Consider the following 23026-nt stretch of genomic DNA (forward strand, 5'->3'; position numbering starts at 1 on the left):
GTTTTGACCGATTTAGGCAAGTTTTCGCCAGTTTTACAAATAAACCTATGAAAAAACGAGTTAGGAGGGCTTGTTTGGGCAGAAAAGACAAAAAAACCGAAACCTACCAGCGGAGGGTCTTCGGGTGCAGCAGCTCCGCCGGTCCTCCTTCGCGGCTGGGGTCTCTTTTTAGCTAATCTGCACTAGAAATGAATGGTGAACGTGACGGTGAAAAAATCACATGGTGAACACGACGATCAAAATATCACGTGAAACGAGAAACAAAAAGAGGATCATCAGAGAGGATTTAAGTGGCCGCGACAGCTCGACTGGGCTTTGTCCGTAGTTTCCAGCTCACCCGTCAATCCTTTAGCTCCAATACGGGCATGGGGAGACTCGGAATCAAATTCCAAGTGGGAAGGAGGAGAAATTACCTGTTTTGGCGTTGGCAGTGGCTCCAGTGCGGCGACGACGACAGTCGGTTTCTTTTCCGGCTGCTTCTCTTTTTCTCCAACGAGAATTGGTACGGCTATTGTTAGGGTTCCCAGGAACGCAATATTTAAATACCCTCCCCGAGTCAATCTCGGCCGTCCGTGCGGAAACACGTGACCCTCTCCTGTTCGTTGGATCCTTCTTATTCGGAGAATGAATCTGGGCCGCATGATTGGATTGAATCTGACCGTTCAATCACGTCTGAAGGGGAAACTTATCTGAGTCGTCCGTGCGCGGGATGTGATCTGCACCGTCTGATCGCCCAGGCATGCGGATCACCCTCGTGGCCTCCCGCGTGGAGCCAATGTCACGTCTCTGCCATGCAGTGTGTTCTGATTCACCGTGGCTACTGACATGGCCGTCCCACGTGGCCATAATTTTTTTTTTTTCGATTTCACCCCCTGTTTTTAAATTTTCTTTTAAAAACATCTCTCTTATTCACAATTTCACCCATTTTCCCCTGAATTATTTTTAATTTTGTCTTTAATTCATTTTTTTCTCAAAAATTTAATAAAAATTAAATCAAAATAAAATTTAATTATATATATTTTATAAGTTGGAAAAAATTATCCCGGGCCAAATTCCGGACCCGAGTGTTACACTAAATATCCACGCCTTTCAACAAATTCAACTGCCCCAGTCTCTCCATCAATCTACTAAATGCCTCCATAATGATAAGAAAGATAAGTGACGACAAAGGATCCCCTTGGCGAAGGCTTCTAGAAGCCTTGAAGAAAGTTGAAGGTCCCCCATTAACAATGATCGCAAAGGATGCAGATGAAATGCATTTTCTAATCCACTTTCTCTATTTACTCCCAAAACCCATCGTACCAAATATATAGTCCACAAAATCCCAACAAACATGATCATAAGCCTTCTCCATATCGATTTCGCATATAAGTCCTTGTTTTTTCTGCCCCACCAAATCATCAACCACTTCACTGACAATCATCACCGCATTAAGGATTTCTCTACCTTTAACAAAAGCATTCTGATTTTTACTGATCACTTCCCCGAGAACTCTAGATAGTCTTTTTGCAAACACCTTGGAGATCAATTTATAGATACTTCTCACCAAATTAATAGGTCTAAAGTCTTTTATCTCTTTAGCACCCGCCACCTTAGGAATAAGCACTAAAAAAATTGAGTTGACGGAATTCACAGATGTCCCTGTCCTGTGAAAATCGTGGAAAACATCCATCACATCACTCTTTATCACTTCCCAAAACACTTGGTAGAACTTCAAATTGAAACCGTCAGGCCTCGGCACCTTCTCCCCATGACACTCATCCAAACATGTTTTAATCTCATCTTCCGTGAATGGCTTCTCCAACTCATCAATGCTGCCATCGCTCAACCTCTTGAAGTTCAGGTTATCAAGATTGGGCCTTTGAGTCATGTCTTCTGTGTACAAATTTTGAAAAAATAGCTTTGCCTTCTGTCTCAGCTCCTCATTACCCTAACAGATTTTCTATTCCAGCACAACATATCCACAAAATTATTTTTCCTTCTGATGCAATACCTGCTGACAACACACCTAAACCAGAGAAGTGCAAGAAGCGAGCAAGTACCGATGAGCTTCCGAAAAAAGAGAGACAGTAATTGCGAGGTAATGATACTCCAAGTTACTCTATTACCGACCAAATATCAAACAGCGAGACTGAATCCATCAGACACAGTTCTCGGCGTAGGAAGAAACGGCACCAGAAGATGTTAGAAACTCGAAGGGTAACAGGCCTTACTGCTAAGGAACGACTCAGCCCGAAAATTCCGACCTACGATGAAAACCCAAATGTAATATGGGTTTGGGTACCTGTGGAGTACACATGCGTTGCAATACACGTACAGGATACTTGACCCGCACATCCACCAGTGTTCCCCGGTCCCGTGGTAAGACAATCAGGGCGAGCTAATACTCCGCAGGAAAATTGGAGATAGGCAATCTTCTCGAAGCAAAGATCTGGTGTAACAGTCCGAAACTAAAAGAAAATGGTTCATTATCTAAATGCGGAAACAAACAAAAAAGTTGGGATTTACATTCCTTTTATAGTAAATTAGAATGCCCAATAGGGTTACGGGAATGTCCTTTCTATATTGATTTATAAATAAAAAGAAACGATAATTAAAACTAATAAATAAATATCCAGTGGAGTTAACCTCCACTAGCACTTGAAGAGAGTCCGAGATGTGAACTACTCAACTCTCTTATTCATCGAGATATGAATCTTACTCTTTTTGATTTAAAATGGTTAATAAAAGAGTGGGTTACATTAACCCAGTAAGAATATCACACTAATTACTGATATGGAAAACTAAATATTGGTAAAAATCACAAAATTAATGAAACTCTTGATTTAAATAAATATATTTAACTTTAAAACGTTTTATTCCATGCTTACTGTTACGGATTTTTCCAAAATCAACCTATAGAGACAAGTAACCAAATGATATTTTAATTTCATGTATAAGATCAGTAATTCTTCCTTTTAACCTACTTACTGGGACCTTTGGGGGTCCATAGGGATATCCCTTTATTCGTGAATCCAGTATCTCGATTTGACAATTAATCCGACCGTTTTCATACCCCGTCCGGTAATAGGCATCAACATACCATCCTCTCAATACCCCGTCCGATATGAGATGAACCATCTTTCCCAAATCCTTCCGGTATAGAACTTCTCAGTCCCATCCGACTAAGATAATATTCACAATAGGGTTCCCTAGTTACTGGGTCCGTGCACTCTTTCCCAAGGCACCCAGTAAGCTTTCATATATATAGATTCTCATTGTCCAAACAACTTCCAATTGCATATTACACATTCACATATTAGTTTAAACGACATCTAAGCAAGCGATACAATTTACATAACCGAATAATCAAGTAACCAGATAACCAAATAATCAGTACAAGAGAACCCAAGTAAACCAAATAATCAAGAACACAATTTAAACTAGTAATGCACACAATGCAATAAAAACATCTTAAGCAATATAGGAGAAAATGAACAGTAAAACAGGGCAATCGTACATTGACCAGTTCCGACTCTATTAATAACATGTAATTATTATTAGAATTTTCCTAATTTTCACAAAACATGGGATTATTTATTATTAAACCTTAATTTATCGTAACAGAGAATAGGGTAAAGGATCCTTACTCGAATCGATGTTTTGAAACACCGTACTATTCACTACGCCTCCTGACAGGGTCTGGGTTTCCTGAATTTTCCCTGCAAAAATTAAAATACTCGTCATGTACTCAAAAATCTAAAATCGGTATTCAAAACCCTTTCCGATCAATTTTAGGGTTCAGGTACGGCGGCGGCGGCTCGGCAGTGGTTCGCCTTGACCTGATCAATTTTTGCCAATTTTACACATATCCCTACAAAGAAACACGTTAATAAGTTTCGATTTGCCAGAGAAACTAAAAAACCGAACCTATCGGTTTAGGGGGAGTCACTGGGTACGGCAGCTCTGCCAGTTCTCCTTCGCGGCTAGTGTTTCTTCTTCGGTTAATTTGCACAAAATGAGACAATGAACACAATGGTCAAAGAATCGTATGAAACGGGAAACAGAAAGGGGGTTATCGGAGAGGGTTTAGGTTTTGGCCGCGGTAGTTCCGCCGGGCTTTACCTACAGTTTCCGGCTCACCCACTGTCCCATTTGCTCCGATATGGCCACAGGGAGACTTGGAATCGAATTCCGAACGGAATGCGAAACATTTTACCTCTTTTGGCGGTAGTGGTAGCTCCGGTGCGGCGGCGGCATGTGGTCGACCTCATTCTCCAGCGTCTGGTTTTTCTTTTCTGGCGAGGGTAAGGCGGCTAGGGTTAGGGTTCCCCGGAACACGATGCCTAAATACCCATTTTGTGTCGATCTGGGTTGTTCGTTCAGGAAGCCGTGGCCTCTCTCGTCTATTGGATCTATCTTATTCGGGGAATGAATCTAAGCTGCAAGATCAAATTGGATTTGACCGTTCAATCGCACCTAAAGAGGGAATGCATCTGGATCGCTCACGTACACGGGATGAGATTTGGACGGTCGGATTGTTCGCCTGACTTCCTGCGTGGCGCTGATGTCAGCAGAGTTGCCACGCGGCGTGTTCTAGTTTGCTAGGACTGCTGACTAGGGTGTCCTACATGGTCAAACTTTTCCTTTTTGTGTTTTAACCCCTTGTTTTCAAATTTCATATCAAAAACACCCCCCAAATTCAAAATTTCACCCATTTTCTCCAAAATTATTTTCAATTCCGTCTCTAATCCATTTTCTCAAAATTTTAATAAAATTAAATTTAAAATAAATCAATTTAATTATTTATATAATTTTTTATAATTAAAACGAAAATCTCAAGCCGATTTTCGGACCCAGGTATTACATCTTGAGGCCCACAAGTGCGTTGGACATGCAGCCCAGCCTGCACAGTTCCTGAACATGCACAGTCTGTGCGCATAAGCGCCCGCAGGCGCCCATGCACGCGACCCTCTAGGCCCGCTCGGAACCAATCGCGTGCGCATAGGCCCAAGAGCCGAATGCATGCATCCTGCGAGGACGGGCCCGCGGACGGCCTAGCAAAATGGCCCAAGCCGCTATCCCGCGATTCCTGCGAGCTTTCTCCCGGGCAACCTGTGCGGGACTGGCCGGCCCGGCCCATCCGTGTAGCCCAAACCAGCCGACCTCTCTTTTTTTTCCTTCTTATTTAAATTATTTATTTTTATTTTAAAACTTTTAAAAAGGCTTAGGACCCACTTTTTAAATATCCATGTGTTAAAATTTATTTCTACATGTTTTTTTAATGAATTTCACACAGGATAAACATGAATTTAAATTAATTATTATTTTAATGTAAGTCTATCCTTTAGAATTATTTAATTAATTTATTTAGAACAGAATAATTATTTTATTTTGTATTTATTCTAAATTAAGATAGAATTTTATTTAGAGTATTATTTTATTAATTATCTCAATATTTTTGTACTCATCTACATTGTTCGAAAAAGACTATAAATAGACATTTACTTCTACAATGTAAAACACACATTTGAGAATAAATTTGAGAGAATTCTTGAGAGTTTCAACTTCTTTTTCTTTTACCATTTTGCTAAAATTAACTTCTGAAAATCAAGTTCTTCAAGAAACAGGAGTTTTCAGAAGTCTTGTTAAGTCAAGAAGCGGGAATCAACTTATCAGTAAGTCTGTGACGTTTTTTCTTTCCTTATTTTAATTCTCTAATCTTTGTGTTTGCTTTTTTTTTAAGATTGTAAATTCAATTAGAGGGAGAGATTTTATTAGAGGTGGTTATTGTTTCGATATTACATACGTTGAGTGAGTTTCAGGAGTAGATTCGATCCTCCCCATACCCTCCCGCATCACCTTCTAAAGTTAGCTAAACAATGGAAATATTTGGTGTTTCTATCCCCCTCATTTAGCCACTTCTCTATAACTTTTTGTTTCCATGAGATCACCTCCAAGTTCATGATGGAAGCCACATCGTTTTTAACTTCCTCTCTCCTAACCCTTTCTTGATCGCATAACATCCCCCCCATATCCTTACTGTCTAAGTTAGCCAACTTCTCAAAATTCTCCTTGATAACCCTCTCCACTCTGTCCTCCTCCAGCCTTGCCCAATTCTTTATTTCTGTTTTAAGATATTTTAGCTTGTAGGCGAACCTGAAACTAGCATTCTCCTCAACAATCGCCTCATGCCAGCATTTTTCCACCATAGGTCTGAAACCCGCCACATGCAAGCACGCACTTGTTATCAAGCCTAAAAGGGGTAGGACCCAAATGATACCTTCCGGCACAAGGCAAATTGGGAAATGATCAGAAATTGGCCAGGATAAAACTTTTTGACTCAACCCTGCAAGCTGCATTAACAACCCATTAGAGATAAAAAACGGTCAATTCTAGACCATGATGGGATATCCCTCGCGTTGGACCACGTCCATCTGCCTCCCCTGAGTAGAAGGTCCACCAACTTCAGATTATCCACCATCTCCCTAAATTCCTCCACCTCCCCACTCCTGGTACCACTGCCCAATCTCTCATGCATATGAAGGACCATATTGAAATCACCCCCAATCACCCAATTGTCACCCCATTTTATTTTATAGCAACATAGTTCCTCCCACAGGCTCACGCTTTCCTCTTTGTTATCTCTTCAATAGACACTAGAAAAAGCCCAATTCTTTCCATTCCCCCAGTTCTCAAACAAACCCAACAGAGACACCCTACCCCTCTCTACCCCTCTACAAATAAATTTTTCTTTGTCCCACATAATAAGGATACCCCTAGCTGCCCCATCTGCAGGTAAAAACACCCAATCCACCTTACTGCCATTCCACAAGTTTCGGATAATCTGTAGATTAATTTCCTCCGTCTTGATCTCTTGTAAACAGATCAAATCAGGCTTCCATCTTTTTAGACAGCCCATGATAATCCTATGTTTTTTGCCATCATTAATTCCCCTCACATTCCATGAAATAATTTTCCCTATCATCACTATATTTTGCTAAGCTTACCTCCCTTCCCCCCTCCTGCCGATTTTTTACCCTCATAATTTAGAGATTACTCCAGTCTTTCAGCTTCTAGAGACCTTAACTCAAGTTCTGCCAACAGACTCAACACCCTGTGCTCAAGACCCTTAAAACACAATCCAAACAATTTACTCACCTTGACAAAATTTCTCTGCACCCAGCCAGAGTATAGATCCTCAACTCCTTGATCAGCCATATGCACCAGAGGTTGTCACTTTGTAAGGGAAACACATCGAGAACGACCTCATCACAATCATCTCTCAGACCCATCCCGACCACAACCAGTTCGTTTCTTACCCCCTCTAGGCTCTCCTATTCATCTTTATCAGTCTCGACCCCCTCGTCCCCATCACTTCCTCCCTCTGAATCAACCATAGAGAAACCGGAATCGCTTGACTGAAATGATCCCAGCAAATCCCCAACCTCAACTCTGTCCTCCGTCTCCACAACATAAATCGTCCCGCAAGCTTCCTCTCCAACCCTACCCGATTCTTTCAGGGTCAGGCTCTCTAAAATTTTTCCATTGCCATCTCCTGATTTTGCCCCTTTATACTGACTTGCGAGAAATGGGTTCTTGGGCGAACCAAGCATGACCCGCTTCAGTTGCCAAATCTTCCTCACCCATTTTTTACCCACAACCTTGCTCAGCCCAGGATTGTACACCCATTTACCCCTTTCAGCCCATGAGAACTTATCTTTTATTCCTCCCTCTTTCGACGCACTAAGTACCCTTCCATTCTCATTCTCCTGACCACCCCTCATCACTTAACCTGCACATTTCTGTATTTCAAATTTTGAATTCCTCTTACCCCACCCGCATTGACCCGCCTTACCATCCTGCCCTACCCGACTTGGCTTCACGTCTGGTTGTCCGAAGGATATCAGCAAATGAAGCCTTCTTCTTCTCCACCAATTCAAGGCTGCATCCAAGACACTTAAGACAATAATGTGTTGCTCGAATTGGGGGAATGACTCCCATTCAAGCAATTGTCCTTCTCCTTTTAGCCAATCTTGGGGAAAAAAGCTCCACCCCAACAACCTCATGGACAACATCCATTATTTGCCACCAACCCTCAGCCCGAGCCCCCTCAGGAAAAATTAACCTGTTGAAACTCCTTTTAGGGCCATCTTTACTTTCTAGTAACACCAGAAATCTACCTTGCTTATTACTGCTCAGGACCAAGCATAGCGTCCTCCAGCTACTTCTCCGGAGCCTTCTCCATTTCTCCCATCTAAACTCTCTGAGACTTTTCGAAAACCATTCAACGTCTTCTTTCTGGAGAAATATAGACTTCCGAAAACCCCTACCATTTTCGTATACTCTGATACCTCTACCCTCTTCAACAACATCAAAAGACTTCTGTTCGACAACAAAAAATTTTTGCCGACCCACCGGCATGGTTGGCCGGGATGACAGTCGCCACAAGCGACCAATCACCAAAGAGACACCGTTACAAACATGGAATGCAATACTATCTTGATAATATCACACAACAAGGATTTATGTTCACCTTGGATTACTTTAGGAGGCTTATTGGAAACCAGAATATCTCATGTTCCAAACTCACCCAACATCCAATAAGACCACATGTGAAACTAAATTGTAAATTTGAAAATTCAGACTAGTGAACAAGCTTGTGTACGAAGACTATCTAAGGCTATGCTTGGAACAAATAAACTTAATTATATAAAATTCATTTAAAAATACATGCCTTGTAATTTCATCCAAAATGATAAAAGTTAGCATCCCAGGGCAATTTCAAGAAGTTGCATTAAAACAATATATTTTAAATTCCATAAGTATTAATAGGATTTGAAAAAAAAGAAAATGTGAATCTTTAAACGAATTCCTCAAAATTAGTTCATTTATTTCAAACATAGATTGGAAGTAAGTCTCGAACAACTGAATTATTTTTATAAAATTCATTTGAAATCTCTACTAATTTTACTACATTGAATCATTACAATTTTCCTAAGTATCCGCTTCTTAACTATTTCCTATCTATTTTCCTATTCTGTTTCTTATTTTTCCTATTTTGAATTTCCCATATAACAAAGAAATACTAAAGACAGACACCAACAAGAAATGAAGGAGAAACCAAATTTAGAAGTTGGAAGTAGAAAGTACGCACCGCTACTCCATTATCAACTGCATCCAAAGCTTCATCATCATTATGAAAAGTCTCAACAGTTCTACTCCCTGACAGGTTTGCTCCAGCAACTGCCAAAGTATCCTTCAATGCAATAGCAAAAGAGGAAAAAAAGATTAATTCAAGAGAGAGAGGGTGGGGGGAGGAAGTGAGAAAGGCGAATGAGACTTACAAGGAGGTCATGATCAATGGGCGGAGGGGAGAGATCGAAGGGAAGTGCAGTAATTGAAAAAGTGGAGAGTGGATTACGGTTGTGGAGAGTCCAGAAGCCATTTCGTAGAGGCAGCGATTTGCAGGGAAAGACTCTTTTGGTCGGAAAGGAGCGGAGAGAACCAGTGACGACAGTACCAACCACATATCCACCACAGCCCAGCGTCGCTGCCATTCCCAAATTACCTTAGAAATATAAGCTTCGTTTCTATTGAAGAGATTTCCGTTTACTCAAAGAAAAAAGAGACCATTTGAACATGTTTGAAGGTAGACGTTCATGGGCTATTGGATTTTAGCATATTATTTAACTATTATTACGAAGATAGTAAGTAAATTTATTTTTATGATAATTGTGATTAAATTAATAATAATAATAAATATATATTTTCATTAAGATTATTACATGAAAATATTTGAATTATCTTTATAATAAAAATTGTATACTGTACAAAAGTCGTGCCATCTTAATAATAAAATAAAATATTTATGTAATAAATTTTTTTTAAAAAAATATTTAATTGCTAATATTAATTATAAAAATATTCTAATTATTTGATGTTTTATGTAAAATAAATTAAAAAGAATATGGATGAAAAATTACAAATATGATTTATAGAAATTTAGTCACTAATCTTATGTATATGTTTTTCTAATTGACACTATCTTATTATATAAATTACATTTAATTTGAATTTTTAATTAACACATAGATTCTTCACGCTTAATTTCACTGTAAAATTTAAATTTTATTAAAAAAATTATTAAATTTATTCAATTAAAATTTTTAAATTCCAAAATGTTACTTTTTCTTTTTCTTTTAAAATTATAAAATTAATCAATTTAACAATAAAAGAATGGTATACATAAAGGACTTGAATATGTTTTAATACAAATTAATATTACACCTAAAATTGCGTAATATATTTATGTAAAAATTAATATTAGCAATTAAGAAAAGAAGTTATATGTTCCTTCAAAACTCAACTAAACAGGAAAACTAGAAGTTCATTTTTATAAAATATTTTTAAATATCAGATATAAAATAAATTAAAAATTTTAATTTTCTATATATAAAATAATTTTAATTTATTAGATAAATCAGTTAATAAGTATTTATTATAAATTTCAATCAAATATATAAAAAAATATAATAATATATATAAGAGATAAGTATTTTAACTATTCTGAAAAGAGATAATATCTAAAAATACTTTGTATTTTAACATTTATATCAAATTATTCTGTATAAATTTTAATTTTATTAGTGTAAATTAAATTTTAGATTATTAAAATAATTATTTCGTATTTTTTAATAAAATCCCTTAAAGTTTAAACATAAAATTTATTTTTGAATGATTTTTTTTTTCTCTCCATCATCTCTCTTCTCTTTTATGCAATTTGTTACCATAAAAGATTATTATTATTTTTTATATAAAAACAAATACTTAATTTAATCCCTAAATTTTGGTTATATTACATTTTAGTCTTGAATATTTCTCAATAATATTTTGATAGATCATTTGCAATTTTTCATACGCAAATTTCTCGTCAAATTTCCATCATTGTCTCTTATACTTAGGCTATCATCTCTTCAATGCTCAAGAATCCTTAATATCCATCTTCTTCTGTCGCCAATTGATGCTGCTCAAATTTTCTCTTTTGCACGCACCTTTTTTCAATGTCGCCAACCACCTCGAGACCATCTTCCCTTTCACATTTTCATTGCTGTTGAACCTTATTTCTGCTCTCTTCAGCTCCCACGTGCTAGGTTCAACTAGGTAAACTCTCTCTCCTTTGCCTCTCCTTCTTTGAGAATACATTTTTTTGTTACTTAATTTTTGAGAAGCTTATGTATTTATATGGTTGAATAGAAACGCCATGGAGGAGAAGAAGAAGAAAAAGAGATAAGAGAATTAATTTTATTGGACTTCGAAATAAAAAATACCGTTTTTTTTTTTAATCTGAATTCTAATGATATAAATCTTTTGAAATAAAATTTTTATAAATACATTTTGTTTTTTTATAATTAAATAAATAATTTATAACCTACAACTTTTTAGATATTTAAACTAACATGTCAGACTTAATGTAATTTTTTATTTTAAAATTATGCTGGAATAAAATCTGACCTAATAAATATACAAATAAATTGGGTTTTAGTACAAATGTTAGATGTTTTCTAATTTTTTTTTTTTCTTATATTTACTATCAACCTCAACAAACAACAAAATATCACAACATCCTAACTTCTAACTCTAACACCAGAGTACATATTCTACATATAAAGACATGTATATACTTGGAAAGTGAAAAGTTTAAAGTCGAAAACTGCTGTTAACTATAGAAAGATGTATTGATTGTGTAGAAAAGCAAAAGCACTCCCCTCCTGCCCTCCACATGGCCTGAATTAGCATATGGGTAAGCAGACCATTTAAACAGAAGAGTATAAAGAGGCAGACAAACTAACACCGGAGCCACAAGTATAAAATACATCAATGAAAACCCAACTAAACCTTCAATTGGAAATATGATCACCACTTCATAAGCTACTGAAACTCTTGATGAACCAAAACAATGGAGCAGATACTGGACAAAAGAACCGGGAAACTAAAGACTTGGGTTAACTACATATATATATATATGTGTATATAAATATGTCATTCAAGGCTTTTATGCAACTACCTAATAATGATTAAATGGATATTTCGTTTATTCAAAATAATATGAAGTAATGCATGTTTCCTAGGAGAAGATATTGTATTTTATTTGGTATTCTGAGCTCTCCTTGACCAGTATTTTTGTGCCCAATCTTTTTTACAATAGTTCTCCATTCAAAGATGGAGAATCAATTAATGTACATTTTTTGAGAAGAATTAACATAAATTTACACCTTCAGTTAAATTAAAACAATGCCATTATGACCATGAATTATATTTATATTACATTTAAAATCAAATATAAATATTATCATATTTTATTCCTATGTTTGGGTGGGGTTCGGATTCAAAAAGAAAATATGTTAAAAAAAATCTCTCTTTCTTCTCATGTTTGAATGAACAAGGCTGAGCTTTCTTACACACAATTTTCATATAATCCAAGTATTCATTTCCTGTAACACCTACGCTAAAAAGGTTTAACATGTAATACATTAAAATTGACATCTACTCCAAAGCTATTGTACATTCTGTGTTGCGTGACTTTCATGCCCTGGGTCATCGGTGTAGTCTTGTCCTTGATCTCTTAGATCTCTGAAGATGGAGAGAAATGAGTTGAGGCCTTCAGAGGAAGCGCCACCTAAGATCCACAATAACAGTGAGCTGAAGGAATTCATAGGCCCTGGGTTTGGACCAGTTTCTGCTTGCCGAAGGTCAGGTTGTCCTGGAATCTGCATAGGATTGCCCATTACATTTGGGCTAACATTTTCCCTTTGTTCGTGAAACCTAGTACCTTCTGCACCATTGGCTCGCAATGGCTCCTCGTCTCCAGGATTTAGGTTCGTATTAAGTGGAGGTTGATTTCTCGTGTTCAACCTTGTGATGTGCAGTGTAGATGCAAGTATGGTTGAGGAGGTGATGTGGAAGTCTGGATGTTGCTCAAGCTGTGACCGCCGGTTTTGCATAAACCTTTGAAGTGCTGGAACCTAAGATGTGTTTTCAAATTAAGACAAGTGATCAGGCATTTTCTAGAGCAAAAAGTATTATTCACAACGCATAAAATCCGCATTTTTCTTAAATCTAGTCTATTCTCACTCAAATTCTAAATTTAATTATTTAATATGTAAAATTTATTTATAATTTCTGTATTTTTTGTCATAGTTATATAAACTCTCTTCGCATATTCAATTTTACAAGGTTAGATTTGTATTCTCATTTGTTAAGCAAATGATCACAAAACTAAGTGTTATATTGCAATTGAACCATACGTTGTATGTAGAACAGATTGGGGCACCATGAGAGGGGATTTCTATGAATCCTCAAATAGGATGAGTATATTCTCTATCAGAAATCGAATATTAAATAGGCAGACTAAATAGGTGTAAGTAGAGTAGAAAAGAAGGAAAAGAAAAGAGAAATTTTATCCCTAGAAAGGCCAAAGGGTCAACATGTCAGATTTTACTATAGTTATTTGAAATGTGTTTAGCTAACATCCTTCGTTGAGTGAATATAGCTTTGACTATTTGATGCAAAATAGGAAACACTTAAAATAAACATATTCCAATAATATGAGATATGAGGGAGAATTAATAAACAAACATAAATGCTTTGAGAAGTTACTAAAAGAAATAGGAAGATTTAATTTCTTTCTAAGTTTCAGAAAGTTTTACAATAAAAGAAAATATGAAATTTTATTTTTTATTTTCTAGATTTTCTATTTTTGAATTCTTTCTATTTAATTTATTTTCCTATTTCTTAGATTTTCTATTTTCTTAATTCTTTCTATTTAATTTATTTTTTTATTTACTAACTTTTCTAAATTTCCTATTTTTGATGTATTTAGTGTCTATAAATAAGATATCTAGTTTAGTTATTTATTATTATTATCAAAATATTGATATATTGCTTTGGCAGAGGAATGTTGGATGAAGCTAAAACATGAGTAGAGTTTTTTTGGTTAAGTTCTATCAAATATATGAATCAGTTAAAGATGATGATTTACAAAATGCTTTATACAAAACTTTTGATCAATATGGATATGTGGAGAAAATTAAAATTAATTGACATTTTGTAAGGTTGCAAGCTTTGCAACCAATGGACTTTATGAAGATGCAATTTGGTTATTTAAAAAAAAATGAAGATGCTACTTAGACTCGACATTCCCTCCAAGGATATCATTTAAATGATAGGTGTTATCAAATAGAAATCTAATATTATTTTCCTATGTCTAAAATAGTGAAGCAAGTGTTCCACTTAGAAGAGAAGAAAAAAGTCACAGGGAAGACATGATAATTCTTATCCTTATCAAGTTGCTTTCGAGAATACAAAAATAACTCTCTACGATTTAAATGATAAGATTTATATGTATGAAATGAAGATGAAAAAATATAGAGAAAATGTTGAATCTCAGTTATACTAAAAGCTCCCATATCTAAAATGTCAGTAGAACATGAAGAAGAACAAGAAAAGGATAAAAGGGTGAATGATTTGGTAACAGAACAAATCTTATGAAAGTGTTGCAACCTAATGATTAAGAATTAACTATGATATTGAAGGTATGCACACAAATGAGGTATTTGAGATAGTAGATAATATTTGGGTCAAATATGATCCTTCCAGCACATTTTTGTATCCAGTTTAGTAAATAATATTCATCAACTGATCATAATTAAAAGTTCATTAATAACTAATCATGGCAAATAGGTATAAGGAAGAAACTTGTAAGCTTATTCCATAACCATAGTACCTCAAAACGGTTCCAAAAGTAGAGAATGAGATGTTGCATGAATGCTGCCGTTGTCGAGAGAGCCAAATAAGAAAAACCTAGGGAAAGATTGCCAGACATTTCAAAATAGTAGTTGTAAGCTAAAACAGTAATAGTTCAGTGATTGCTTCCCACAATAAAAAAAGTTCAGTGATAAAGTCTCACATACCGTAAGCATAGGAGAAGAAATAAATATGAAAAACCAAAAAGTAGAGCAAGAAGAAGCGGGGAAAGAACTTCATTGATATTGGTGTTCGGACACTGCAGTTTAGTGAAGAGAAAAATGATGTTAGGACCTCGGACACGTGATAAACTAATACATATGCTTCACTAATGAACAACTGGCATCTATCTATGGCCCTACTTATCCTGATTATTTCTATGGTCACTTCTTGAGAGACAAAGGGACAGGCATTATGTTAAACTCAGTGATACAGACACTTGAAATGCAGCGGGCCAATTAATTTGTGTATGCACTCTCTATATCTTTCTCCATCACCTACAAACTGCACCTTTTTAGTGTCAATCATAGTCCTGGACATTCAGAATATCATCTTCCCTGCTTATAAACCCTTATTTTTATAATATTTTCAGAGAATATGATCCATAAAAAAAATCTAAAATTATATTCAGAATGAGATAATTTTAGATTGCAGTAGAAGTCCACATCTGGAATCTCATATGCACTAGCTGCCAAATTAGAGAAAATATACTCAAGCGTAACCTATCATCTATTCATAGCGTGTTTATGTGTGTCTGTGTATGTGAGAGAGAGGAAGGGAGAGAGAGAGGGGGGGGGGGACAGAGACTGACCTAATCAGGGTAAATAGTTCACACAACCACACAAGAATCAGAACCATGAAAGCTAACAGTTGGTCATCATAAAACTCGAAGAGAAAAAATAGAATACCAATCATAATCTGCAAAATCCAAATGCAGCTTGATCAATCAAAGAAACTTAGAAACTTAGAAATAACTGGGTAAAAACCCAAAAGATTCTCCAATTTATTTCTTTAGCAAAAAGGAACTAGAAATGTACCCACCGGTACAAAGACAAGTGATTCAATAACATGAACAAAGATCAACTGAAAAGTTGGAAGCCGATGTCGAGCATGGTGTTGGAGCTGCACTGCAATAATATGAGAAAACAACAATAGCCAATGATGTTTGGAAGATGGAAAGAAAGAAGAAAGCATGACACAATGTTTGGGCCTAAGCATGGACAACTTTGGATGAATAGGAAATATGCTTCCCAGAGAATCTAACCAATTACTGAAAATAAATTATAATAGGAAGTGTATAATTGAGTTTCAAATTCACATTTTTCGGATTAGGATTTGAAAAAAAGGTGGATTATAAATGACTTCCCACTTTTTTGTGGAATTCAGTTGTTCCAGACATAGCATTATGAAAGCCTATCAATAAAGACACATAAAGAAATTAAAAGTATGCATCTATTGCCTTGACTTTGCACAATGCTACACGGACCATTTAAAAGGTGGAATAAATGCATACCTGTGAACTTCAACATGCGAGTCTGTGTCTCTCGCAATGTAAACGACACTGACATTGTGGTTGTAAAAAATACAAAGAATGACATCATAAGCACACCACATTTTGTCACCAGATAGTCTGCCGGGGAAACAGACAAAATGAGTAAAAATAATTCACAATACACACACACACACACACATATTAGAATGGTTTTGGATATAATCAATGTTAATTTTGACTTGCCACCTATGGGCTAGCTACATTGACATAAATTGAAAAGTTTGGTCACCAAAATAACATTTGAGTTGAATGATTACATTAAAATCTCCCTCAAACAACTAATCTTGCAATTTAGTCCACTACGAAAACAGCGTGCATAACTTTTTCATCCACTGCCATTAATAGTAATTATGCATATACTAAGCATGAAAAAGAAAGGAAGCTTCATATAGTAATCTTAAAAGCTTGGGTTTGCGGAGAAGTTTCTAGATCAGTCTTATCTAGTCTGCAACAATCAAGACTCTCCAGGTTTTCACCCTTATCACTAGAGACTTCGGCACTATGTGTAGAAATGAGTTTGGAGGTTGAGGGAGAAAAGTTACCTCCTCTTCTTCTCTAGTCTCTCTCTTAGTTGGAGCAAAGGAAAATATGGGTTGAATTCTTCAAAGATAAGGCAAGATAGTAACAGTTGACCGCTTCTACATTTTAGAGCACTGAATTAAAAAAACACATTTGAGAGTCCAGGATAACTTTCCTACACTCCTTTTATGGAAAAACAAAAACAGCCAAACACATTAGAAAGAACATAATGCCTCCTAAAATTTCCAAGGGACTTTTGAAACCTTAATGTTTCCAGAGGCATTTGATTGATTAGATAGATCCCCAACAAAACTGCATCTCCTTGGTAGGGTTTTGGGACATTCACGGCAAACATCAATGCCCAGGCAACTTTAAGTGTCCCCTCTTTATCTCAGCAATCCCATTTTGAGCACCAGTGTTAGCTACTTTGGTACACTATCTCATGGAGGTTAAGATAGTCATGGAGGATACCATCAATGTATTTTGTGCAGCTATAAGTGTGGAAAAATTTGATTTCCCACATTGAGTTATGTATAAGCCATTTTGTAAATGATTTAAAGCAAGAAAAAATTTATTTTGTGCACATAAAAGGTAAACTTAAGTCATTCTAGTGCAACAGGTTATAAAAAGTGGCAAACTATCTGTAACCAAACAATCACAAAATTTGAGTAGGAACTCATAAGACTTTATAGTCAATAAATGAGAACTTTTATTAGCATAAGAAGTTCTTGTGTGTTATGCAAATTCACCAAACTAATGACTCTGAATTGCAATTTTTTAAACATATTAGGATAAATCGCCTTTAGAACAAAAAAGATGGATGACCTAATCTCCCATGCAAGCAACTGTATAGCTATTGATTACCTAATAAAGATTCTCCTAACATATCTTGGGTTCTAGAAGGAACTAAAGGACTATTAACTAATAAAGATTCTCCTAACACAGCTTGGCTTCTAGAAGGAATTAAAGGACTATTACCTCCACTAACAACATCAAAATATCTATGAAATCCCCAATATTCTCACTGGAATACAGCTGATGACTCCTTAACAAAAAATTCAGTATATGGAATCACTAATCTTTTGGAGTGTCAAAATTAGAATTAATGCCCTAAAAAATCCTTCTACTTTTCTCTTTCCAAAATCACCTAAATGACAACTAATTGGATGAGTCTCAATGGCTTATCCTCGTGTATACCACTCCAAGCCCATATCTCCTCCTTCACAGAATCGGTTATGATCCAGTCTACACCCAATGAGCTATGAGCTAAGCACCAAAGACAATGGACAAAAGGACACCACAAAAGGATATGCTTGCAAGAATTTTCCACCTCTTGACGAGGTTATCTAGAGTAAAAATGCACCCCTAGACAATATCCTACGTGAAGAAAGCAATCCTTTAAGTTGCATTAACTTTCAAAATCAGCCTAACAAGAGTATTCACCTCCTCTGGCCCACCCCAATAATGGTACTTATAATAGGATTTCACTGAAAAAACGCCTGAAGTGTTTAACTTCCCACATAGCTTATCACCCATAGACTGACCCCTCTTGAATGATGATATTGCCTCTAAAAGGTTCATATACTCTAGGATCTCTCAATCATTTAAGTTTCACTTCAACCCTATCCACTAGTCCTCATTAATGCCTTGGCCTATTATATAATTCTTTACCATGGGATCCTTATCAACTGTAACTGCATAAATGTTTGGAATTTGATGGCACACATCCTTTTCCCACTAGTCATCTCTCTAGAAACTCACTCCACCCCCCGACCCTACAGTCTACTTAATATATTTACAAAGGTCTTCCTTCTCCCCACAATTCTTTTCAACAAACCCACCCCAAATGGATCCATGGGAATGCTGGAGAACCACCCATATCCATCCACCTGATGTCTGGCCTCAATGATTCTTCTCCAAAGACTCTCCTGCTCCATCATAAATCTCTAAAGTCACTTTCCTTGAAGTGCCCTGTTCAACTCTGTCAAGGATCTCAAACCTAAACCACCCCTTCGAAGTAGTTGTTTCACTTTTCCAAGGCCACAAAATGATATTTCTTATGATCTACTATATCTCTCCATACAAAGTTACATTGGATTTCTTTTCAAACTTTTTGTCACTCTGGCACGCATTATTGCCAAAGAAATCATGTATATGGGAATGCTAGCTAACGTGTTTTTAATGTGTACTGTCTTTCAAGAGCAACTAATCTAGACTCGAACTTGTTGATCACCTGTTCACATGTAGAGATCTCCTTAACTTAGCTCCCAACGATAATTCTAGTATTTAATAGGTAAATTCACTTGCTCGCATCCCAGGATTCCAATTTTATCTCAATCTCATTGTTCACCCCTTCACAACAAGCTCAGATTTCGACATGTTGATTTTTAGACTCAGCACAACCTTAAAACATAACAATACACATCTAATGTTGCGCAGGTGTTATCTTATTCACAAGACAATAATGCATCATATTCAAAGAACAAATGAGTCATTCCCACCCTCTTCTCACGCTCCGCAACATAGAGACCTCTAGACAAGTCAACCTCTTAACTCCGGATAAGAGTTTATTGAAGGCCTCCATAACCATTAGGAACAACAATGGAGAGAGAGGATCTTGCCATCTCAAACCCCAGAATGCTTTAAAGTAAGAAGAGCCCTCCTCTCATCCAGGTTGCAAACAATGCAGAAGAAACATATGTTTTCATCCACCTGTCCTATTTTTCAGACCTATGTCTATCGAGCATATAGAATAGAAAACCTCCGATCTACGTCGTCATATGCCTTTTTTATATCCAGCTTGCATAAAACGCCTCTTTTCCTGTCTTTCAAAAGGCCATCAACAACTTCATTAACAATTAAACCTACATCTAGAATTTGTCTTCCTACCACAAAATTGTACTAACACTACTTCACCACTTTTCTCAGGACTTTAGACATGCACTCAGCCAAGACTTTTGCTATGATCTTATACACCTTGCTCACCAAACATATCGGTAAAAAATCCTTAACGTTTGATGCACTTTCTATTCTATTTTAGGGATTAATACCAAGAAAGTGGAATTAGACTCTTAGCAAAGGAGGCCGAACTATGAAACTCATAAAATAAGTCAATCAAATCTCCTTTTGTGGTCTTCTAATTGCTTTGAAAAAAACTAATGTTGAAATATCTGGCTGCGAGGCTTTATCAATCTTGTAATCCATATAATGCTCCAGAATCTCCTCTTCCGAGAATCGTCACATTAGCAATGCCCTATTCTTTATCATCCTTACAATCCATAAGCCCTAAAGTCAAGTTTTGAACCTAATTGACTAGGAATATGAACAAATACAACACAACCACATATTTTTAGAGATAAATTTGCATGCACTTTAGAGGGTGGGAAAATATTTTTATAACATCCTAGAGATATTGTAAAATTCAAAAATCTTGGTAGGCATCCTTCATCAAGTAACAATGCTATAGAAAAACTCATTTTCCCAAAATTATTTTGGGAATATGCATAGAAACCATTGAACTTGCTACTCTCAATAAATGTTTATTTTTTCATTCAGTAACATGATTTTCTTTACATTATCTCGATAATTAGATTGATGCAAATTATTTTTTTCTTAAGAAAAATTTCTGAAATATTCATTATAATATTTTTTTTATTATCAGAGTAAAAGATAATTATCTTTGCTTCAAATTGATTGTTTAAACATTCATTTATCATGGAGGATGTTGCAATAGGGACAGGACTCAGAAGTAATGTTGTGAGGTTTTTTTTCTTTTTGTGTGTGACTATGATGGTGGTTACTGGAAGTTAAGAGGTTCTTTATTTTTCTTTCTAGAGTGATCAATGCTCTGATAGCACGTTGAATTTAGTAAAATTTGAATTCAATGGACATATAAAAAAAATATGAAAAATGTTGGAAATGTATACATACGTAAATTAGTATGTATAGGTATACGGGTAAAGTACCTAGATGTAATTTATGCTTAATGCGTATATATAGGACATTTTCATTCAATAAACATAATATTTTATTTTTTCACATGGTATTACAGGTATAGGAAGAAATACCATAGCTTTCTTCAAATCCTAATCGGCCCTTAAAGCCAAAACAAAGAATAGAAAAACATTAAATATGATTAGCCTTCATAGCCGACCACCATCACAACGGCCACTGGCTTTCATAGTAGGAAAACAGCCCAGTGCACGGCCCACTGCTGCATGCCGCAACTCTTGCCGAGCCACTGCACTGGTCATGTGTCTCTGTCCAGCCGCTGCTGCACCAGCCACGCACCTCTACTCCAGCACCAGCAACGCGCGTCTGCTCCAATCTTGCGCCTCTAATCCAGCCGTGCACTAGCAGCTCCTACCTCTACATGCAGCCCTGCTCTCTAAAGCCATCCTTCATAGCTTGGTTACTGCAACATCAGACCTTCATTGCAAGAGTCCTTTTTTACTAAGTTTGTCCCAAAAAGTTTGTAGCAATATTTGAAATCACATCTCAAGCCATTGACAACCACCCTGAAAGGTTGACTTACCATCTGAAGTAGTTACAATTGATTCATACTATCCTAAGAAACATAAGAAAAATCAAAGATCAGGACCACAACCAAGATATCTTTGACTTTCGGGAAGAAAAAGACTCCATGGTCGCAGTCTGCCTTTGGAATTTCATGATCCTGAAAATTAGTGACACTTAAATGATCCTCCCAAATCAAAATAGGCACTTACTTGGTACTACTCAGGCTTCCTATCCCAAAATAATGTATCTAAACAATTTTGAGGAGAAACACTCCTTACTGCCACCTACCTTATTAACTCATTACCATCTAGGGTCTTGGACTTTAAAAGGCCTATGAAAGTTATTTCCATATTTTATTCAGAGTTCAGTGCCAGAAACTATATTGTCCCTAAATTATTTGGTTGTGTTGCGTTTGCTCACATACATTCACGCCACTGAATACAATCTTTGAATCTTGCCCAACCCATCATAATTTTTCTCTATAAACCATATTCATGCAGTCGGATTATTTTATTGAAAATGAGCTCACCATTAACAATCCCCCACCTAGCAGCAATTATTTTCCTCCAAAGCCCATCATCTTCTACAGAATATCGCTGCAACCATTTCCCTTAAAGAGCCACATTCATCTCAAAAAGAGACTTAATTCCCGCCCACCTTTATAAATCGGCTTCTTCATCTCTTCCCATTTGACTAAGTGAAATCTCCTCTTATCATTGTCATTCCTCCCAAAGAAAACGACATTGAATGAATTCTATTCTCTTTGCAACCTTCACGGGCATGGTAAGAGCAGATAGATAATAAATGGGTAGGATGGTGAGTGTGCTTTTAAGAAGAGTGATAGAAATTTTCTTTTCCATCCAGCAAATTGGCTCTCAATGGAATCAATCACCAGTTCCCACGTACAAGAATCTTTATATTTGGAGCCCAAGGGGATGCCCAAATAAATGATAGGTAGCTTGGCTGTTTTGCACCCCATAATGCTAGCAAGGTGGTTCTCGTTACTTGTGTTGCCAAACCTTACCAATTCTGTCTTCTTTAAGTTAATTTTAATGCCAGAAACCAATTGAAAACACATCAAAACACATCTCAAGTGCAAGAGATTTCTAACCTCAGATAGACAAAAAATCAAGGTATTATCGGCAAAGAAGAAATGTGACACCTGAATAGCTCTAAAATCCTTCCCAATAGTTATACCTTTCAGAAAGTTCAGATCAATAGCCTTGCATATCAAAGCATTTAACGCCTTCATTACAGTTAAAAAGAATAACGGAAAAAGGGGTTCACCTTGGCACATTCTGCGTGAAGCAGAAAAGAAATTGGATGATCCGCCATTAACTAATACCAAAAATAGATGGTAGTGATAAAACTGTTCATCTAATTAATCCATTTTTGTCCAAAACCCATTCTTCTCATCATGTATGCAAGAAAGTTCCAATTGACATAATCGTAAGCCTTCTCAATGTCTAACTTACATATGAACCCTTCTTTTTTGTCTGATATAATTCATCTACCACTTCATTTCCAGCCATGACCGCGTTCAAAATCTGTTTTCCACCCACAAGTGTATGTTGACATTCCCCAATAATTTTACCTAAAACCTTGGATGGTCTATTAGACAGAACTTTTGCAATTAACTTGTATATGCATTCT

The 23026-nt window shown here is 36.3% G+C and overlaps 2 protein-coding genes across 11 annotated transcripts in view; both read right to left on the reverse strand.

Moving 5' to 3' along the window:
• LOC110817357 (Glycine cleavage T-protein family) overlaps positions 1-9652 on the reverse strand; it is a 33627-nt gene extending 23975 nt beyond the window's left edge. For 2 of the 8 annotated variants that reach the window (XM_088213643.1, XM_088213644.1), the window contains exons 1-2: positions 9327-9650; positions 9137-9238 (exon numbers count right to left, since the gene is read on the reverse strand). In XM_088213643.1, coding sequence (XP_088069769.1) covers positions 9137-9238; positions 9327-9539 — 315 coding nt within the window. In that variant the 5' untranslated portion in view covers positions 9540-9650. Of the gene's footprint in view, positions 1-9136; positions 9239-9326 lie in introns of all 8 variants that reach the window. The other 6 variants (XM_088213647.1, XM_088213645.1, XR_015817142.1 and 3 more) reach the window with 5 other exon arrangements.
• A 2608-nt stretch (positions 9653-12260) lies between these two features.
• LOC110817358 (S3 self-incompatibility locus-linked pollen protein) overlaps positions 12261-23026 on the reverse strand; it is a 63801-nt gene continuing 53035 nt past the window's right edge. For all 3 annotated transcript variants that reach the window (XM_088213650.1, XM_088213649.1, XM_088213651.1), the window contains 6 exons: positions 16298-16414; positions 15826-15911; positions 15596-15702; positions 14952-15043; positions 14765-14841; positions 12261-13004 (listed from right to left, as the gene is read on the reverse strand). In XM_088213650.1, the coding sequence (XP_088069776.1) occupies positions 12537-13004; positions 14765-14841; positions 14952-15043; positions 15596-15702; positions 15826-15911; positions 16298-16414 (947 nt within the window). In that variant the 3' untranslated portion in view covers positions 12261-12536. The remainder of the gene's footprint in view (positions 13005-14764; positions 14842-14951; positions 15044-15595; positions 15703-15825; positions 15912-16297; positions 16415-23026) is intronic.

This window comes from Carica papaya, chromosome 2, assembly GCF_054855325.1.
Source record: "Carica papaya isolate Zhongbai chromosome 2, ASM5485532v1, whole genome shotgun sequence".
In the NCBI taxonomy this organism is placed as follows: domain Eukaryota; kingdom Viridiplantae; phylum Streptophyta; class Magnoliopsida; order Brassicales; family Caricaceae; genus Carica; species Carica papaya.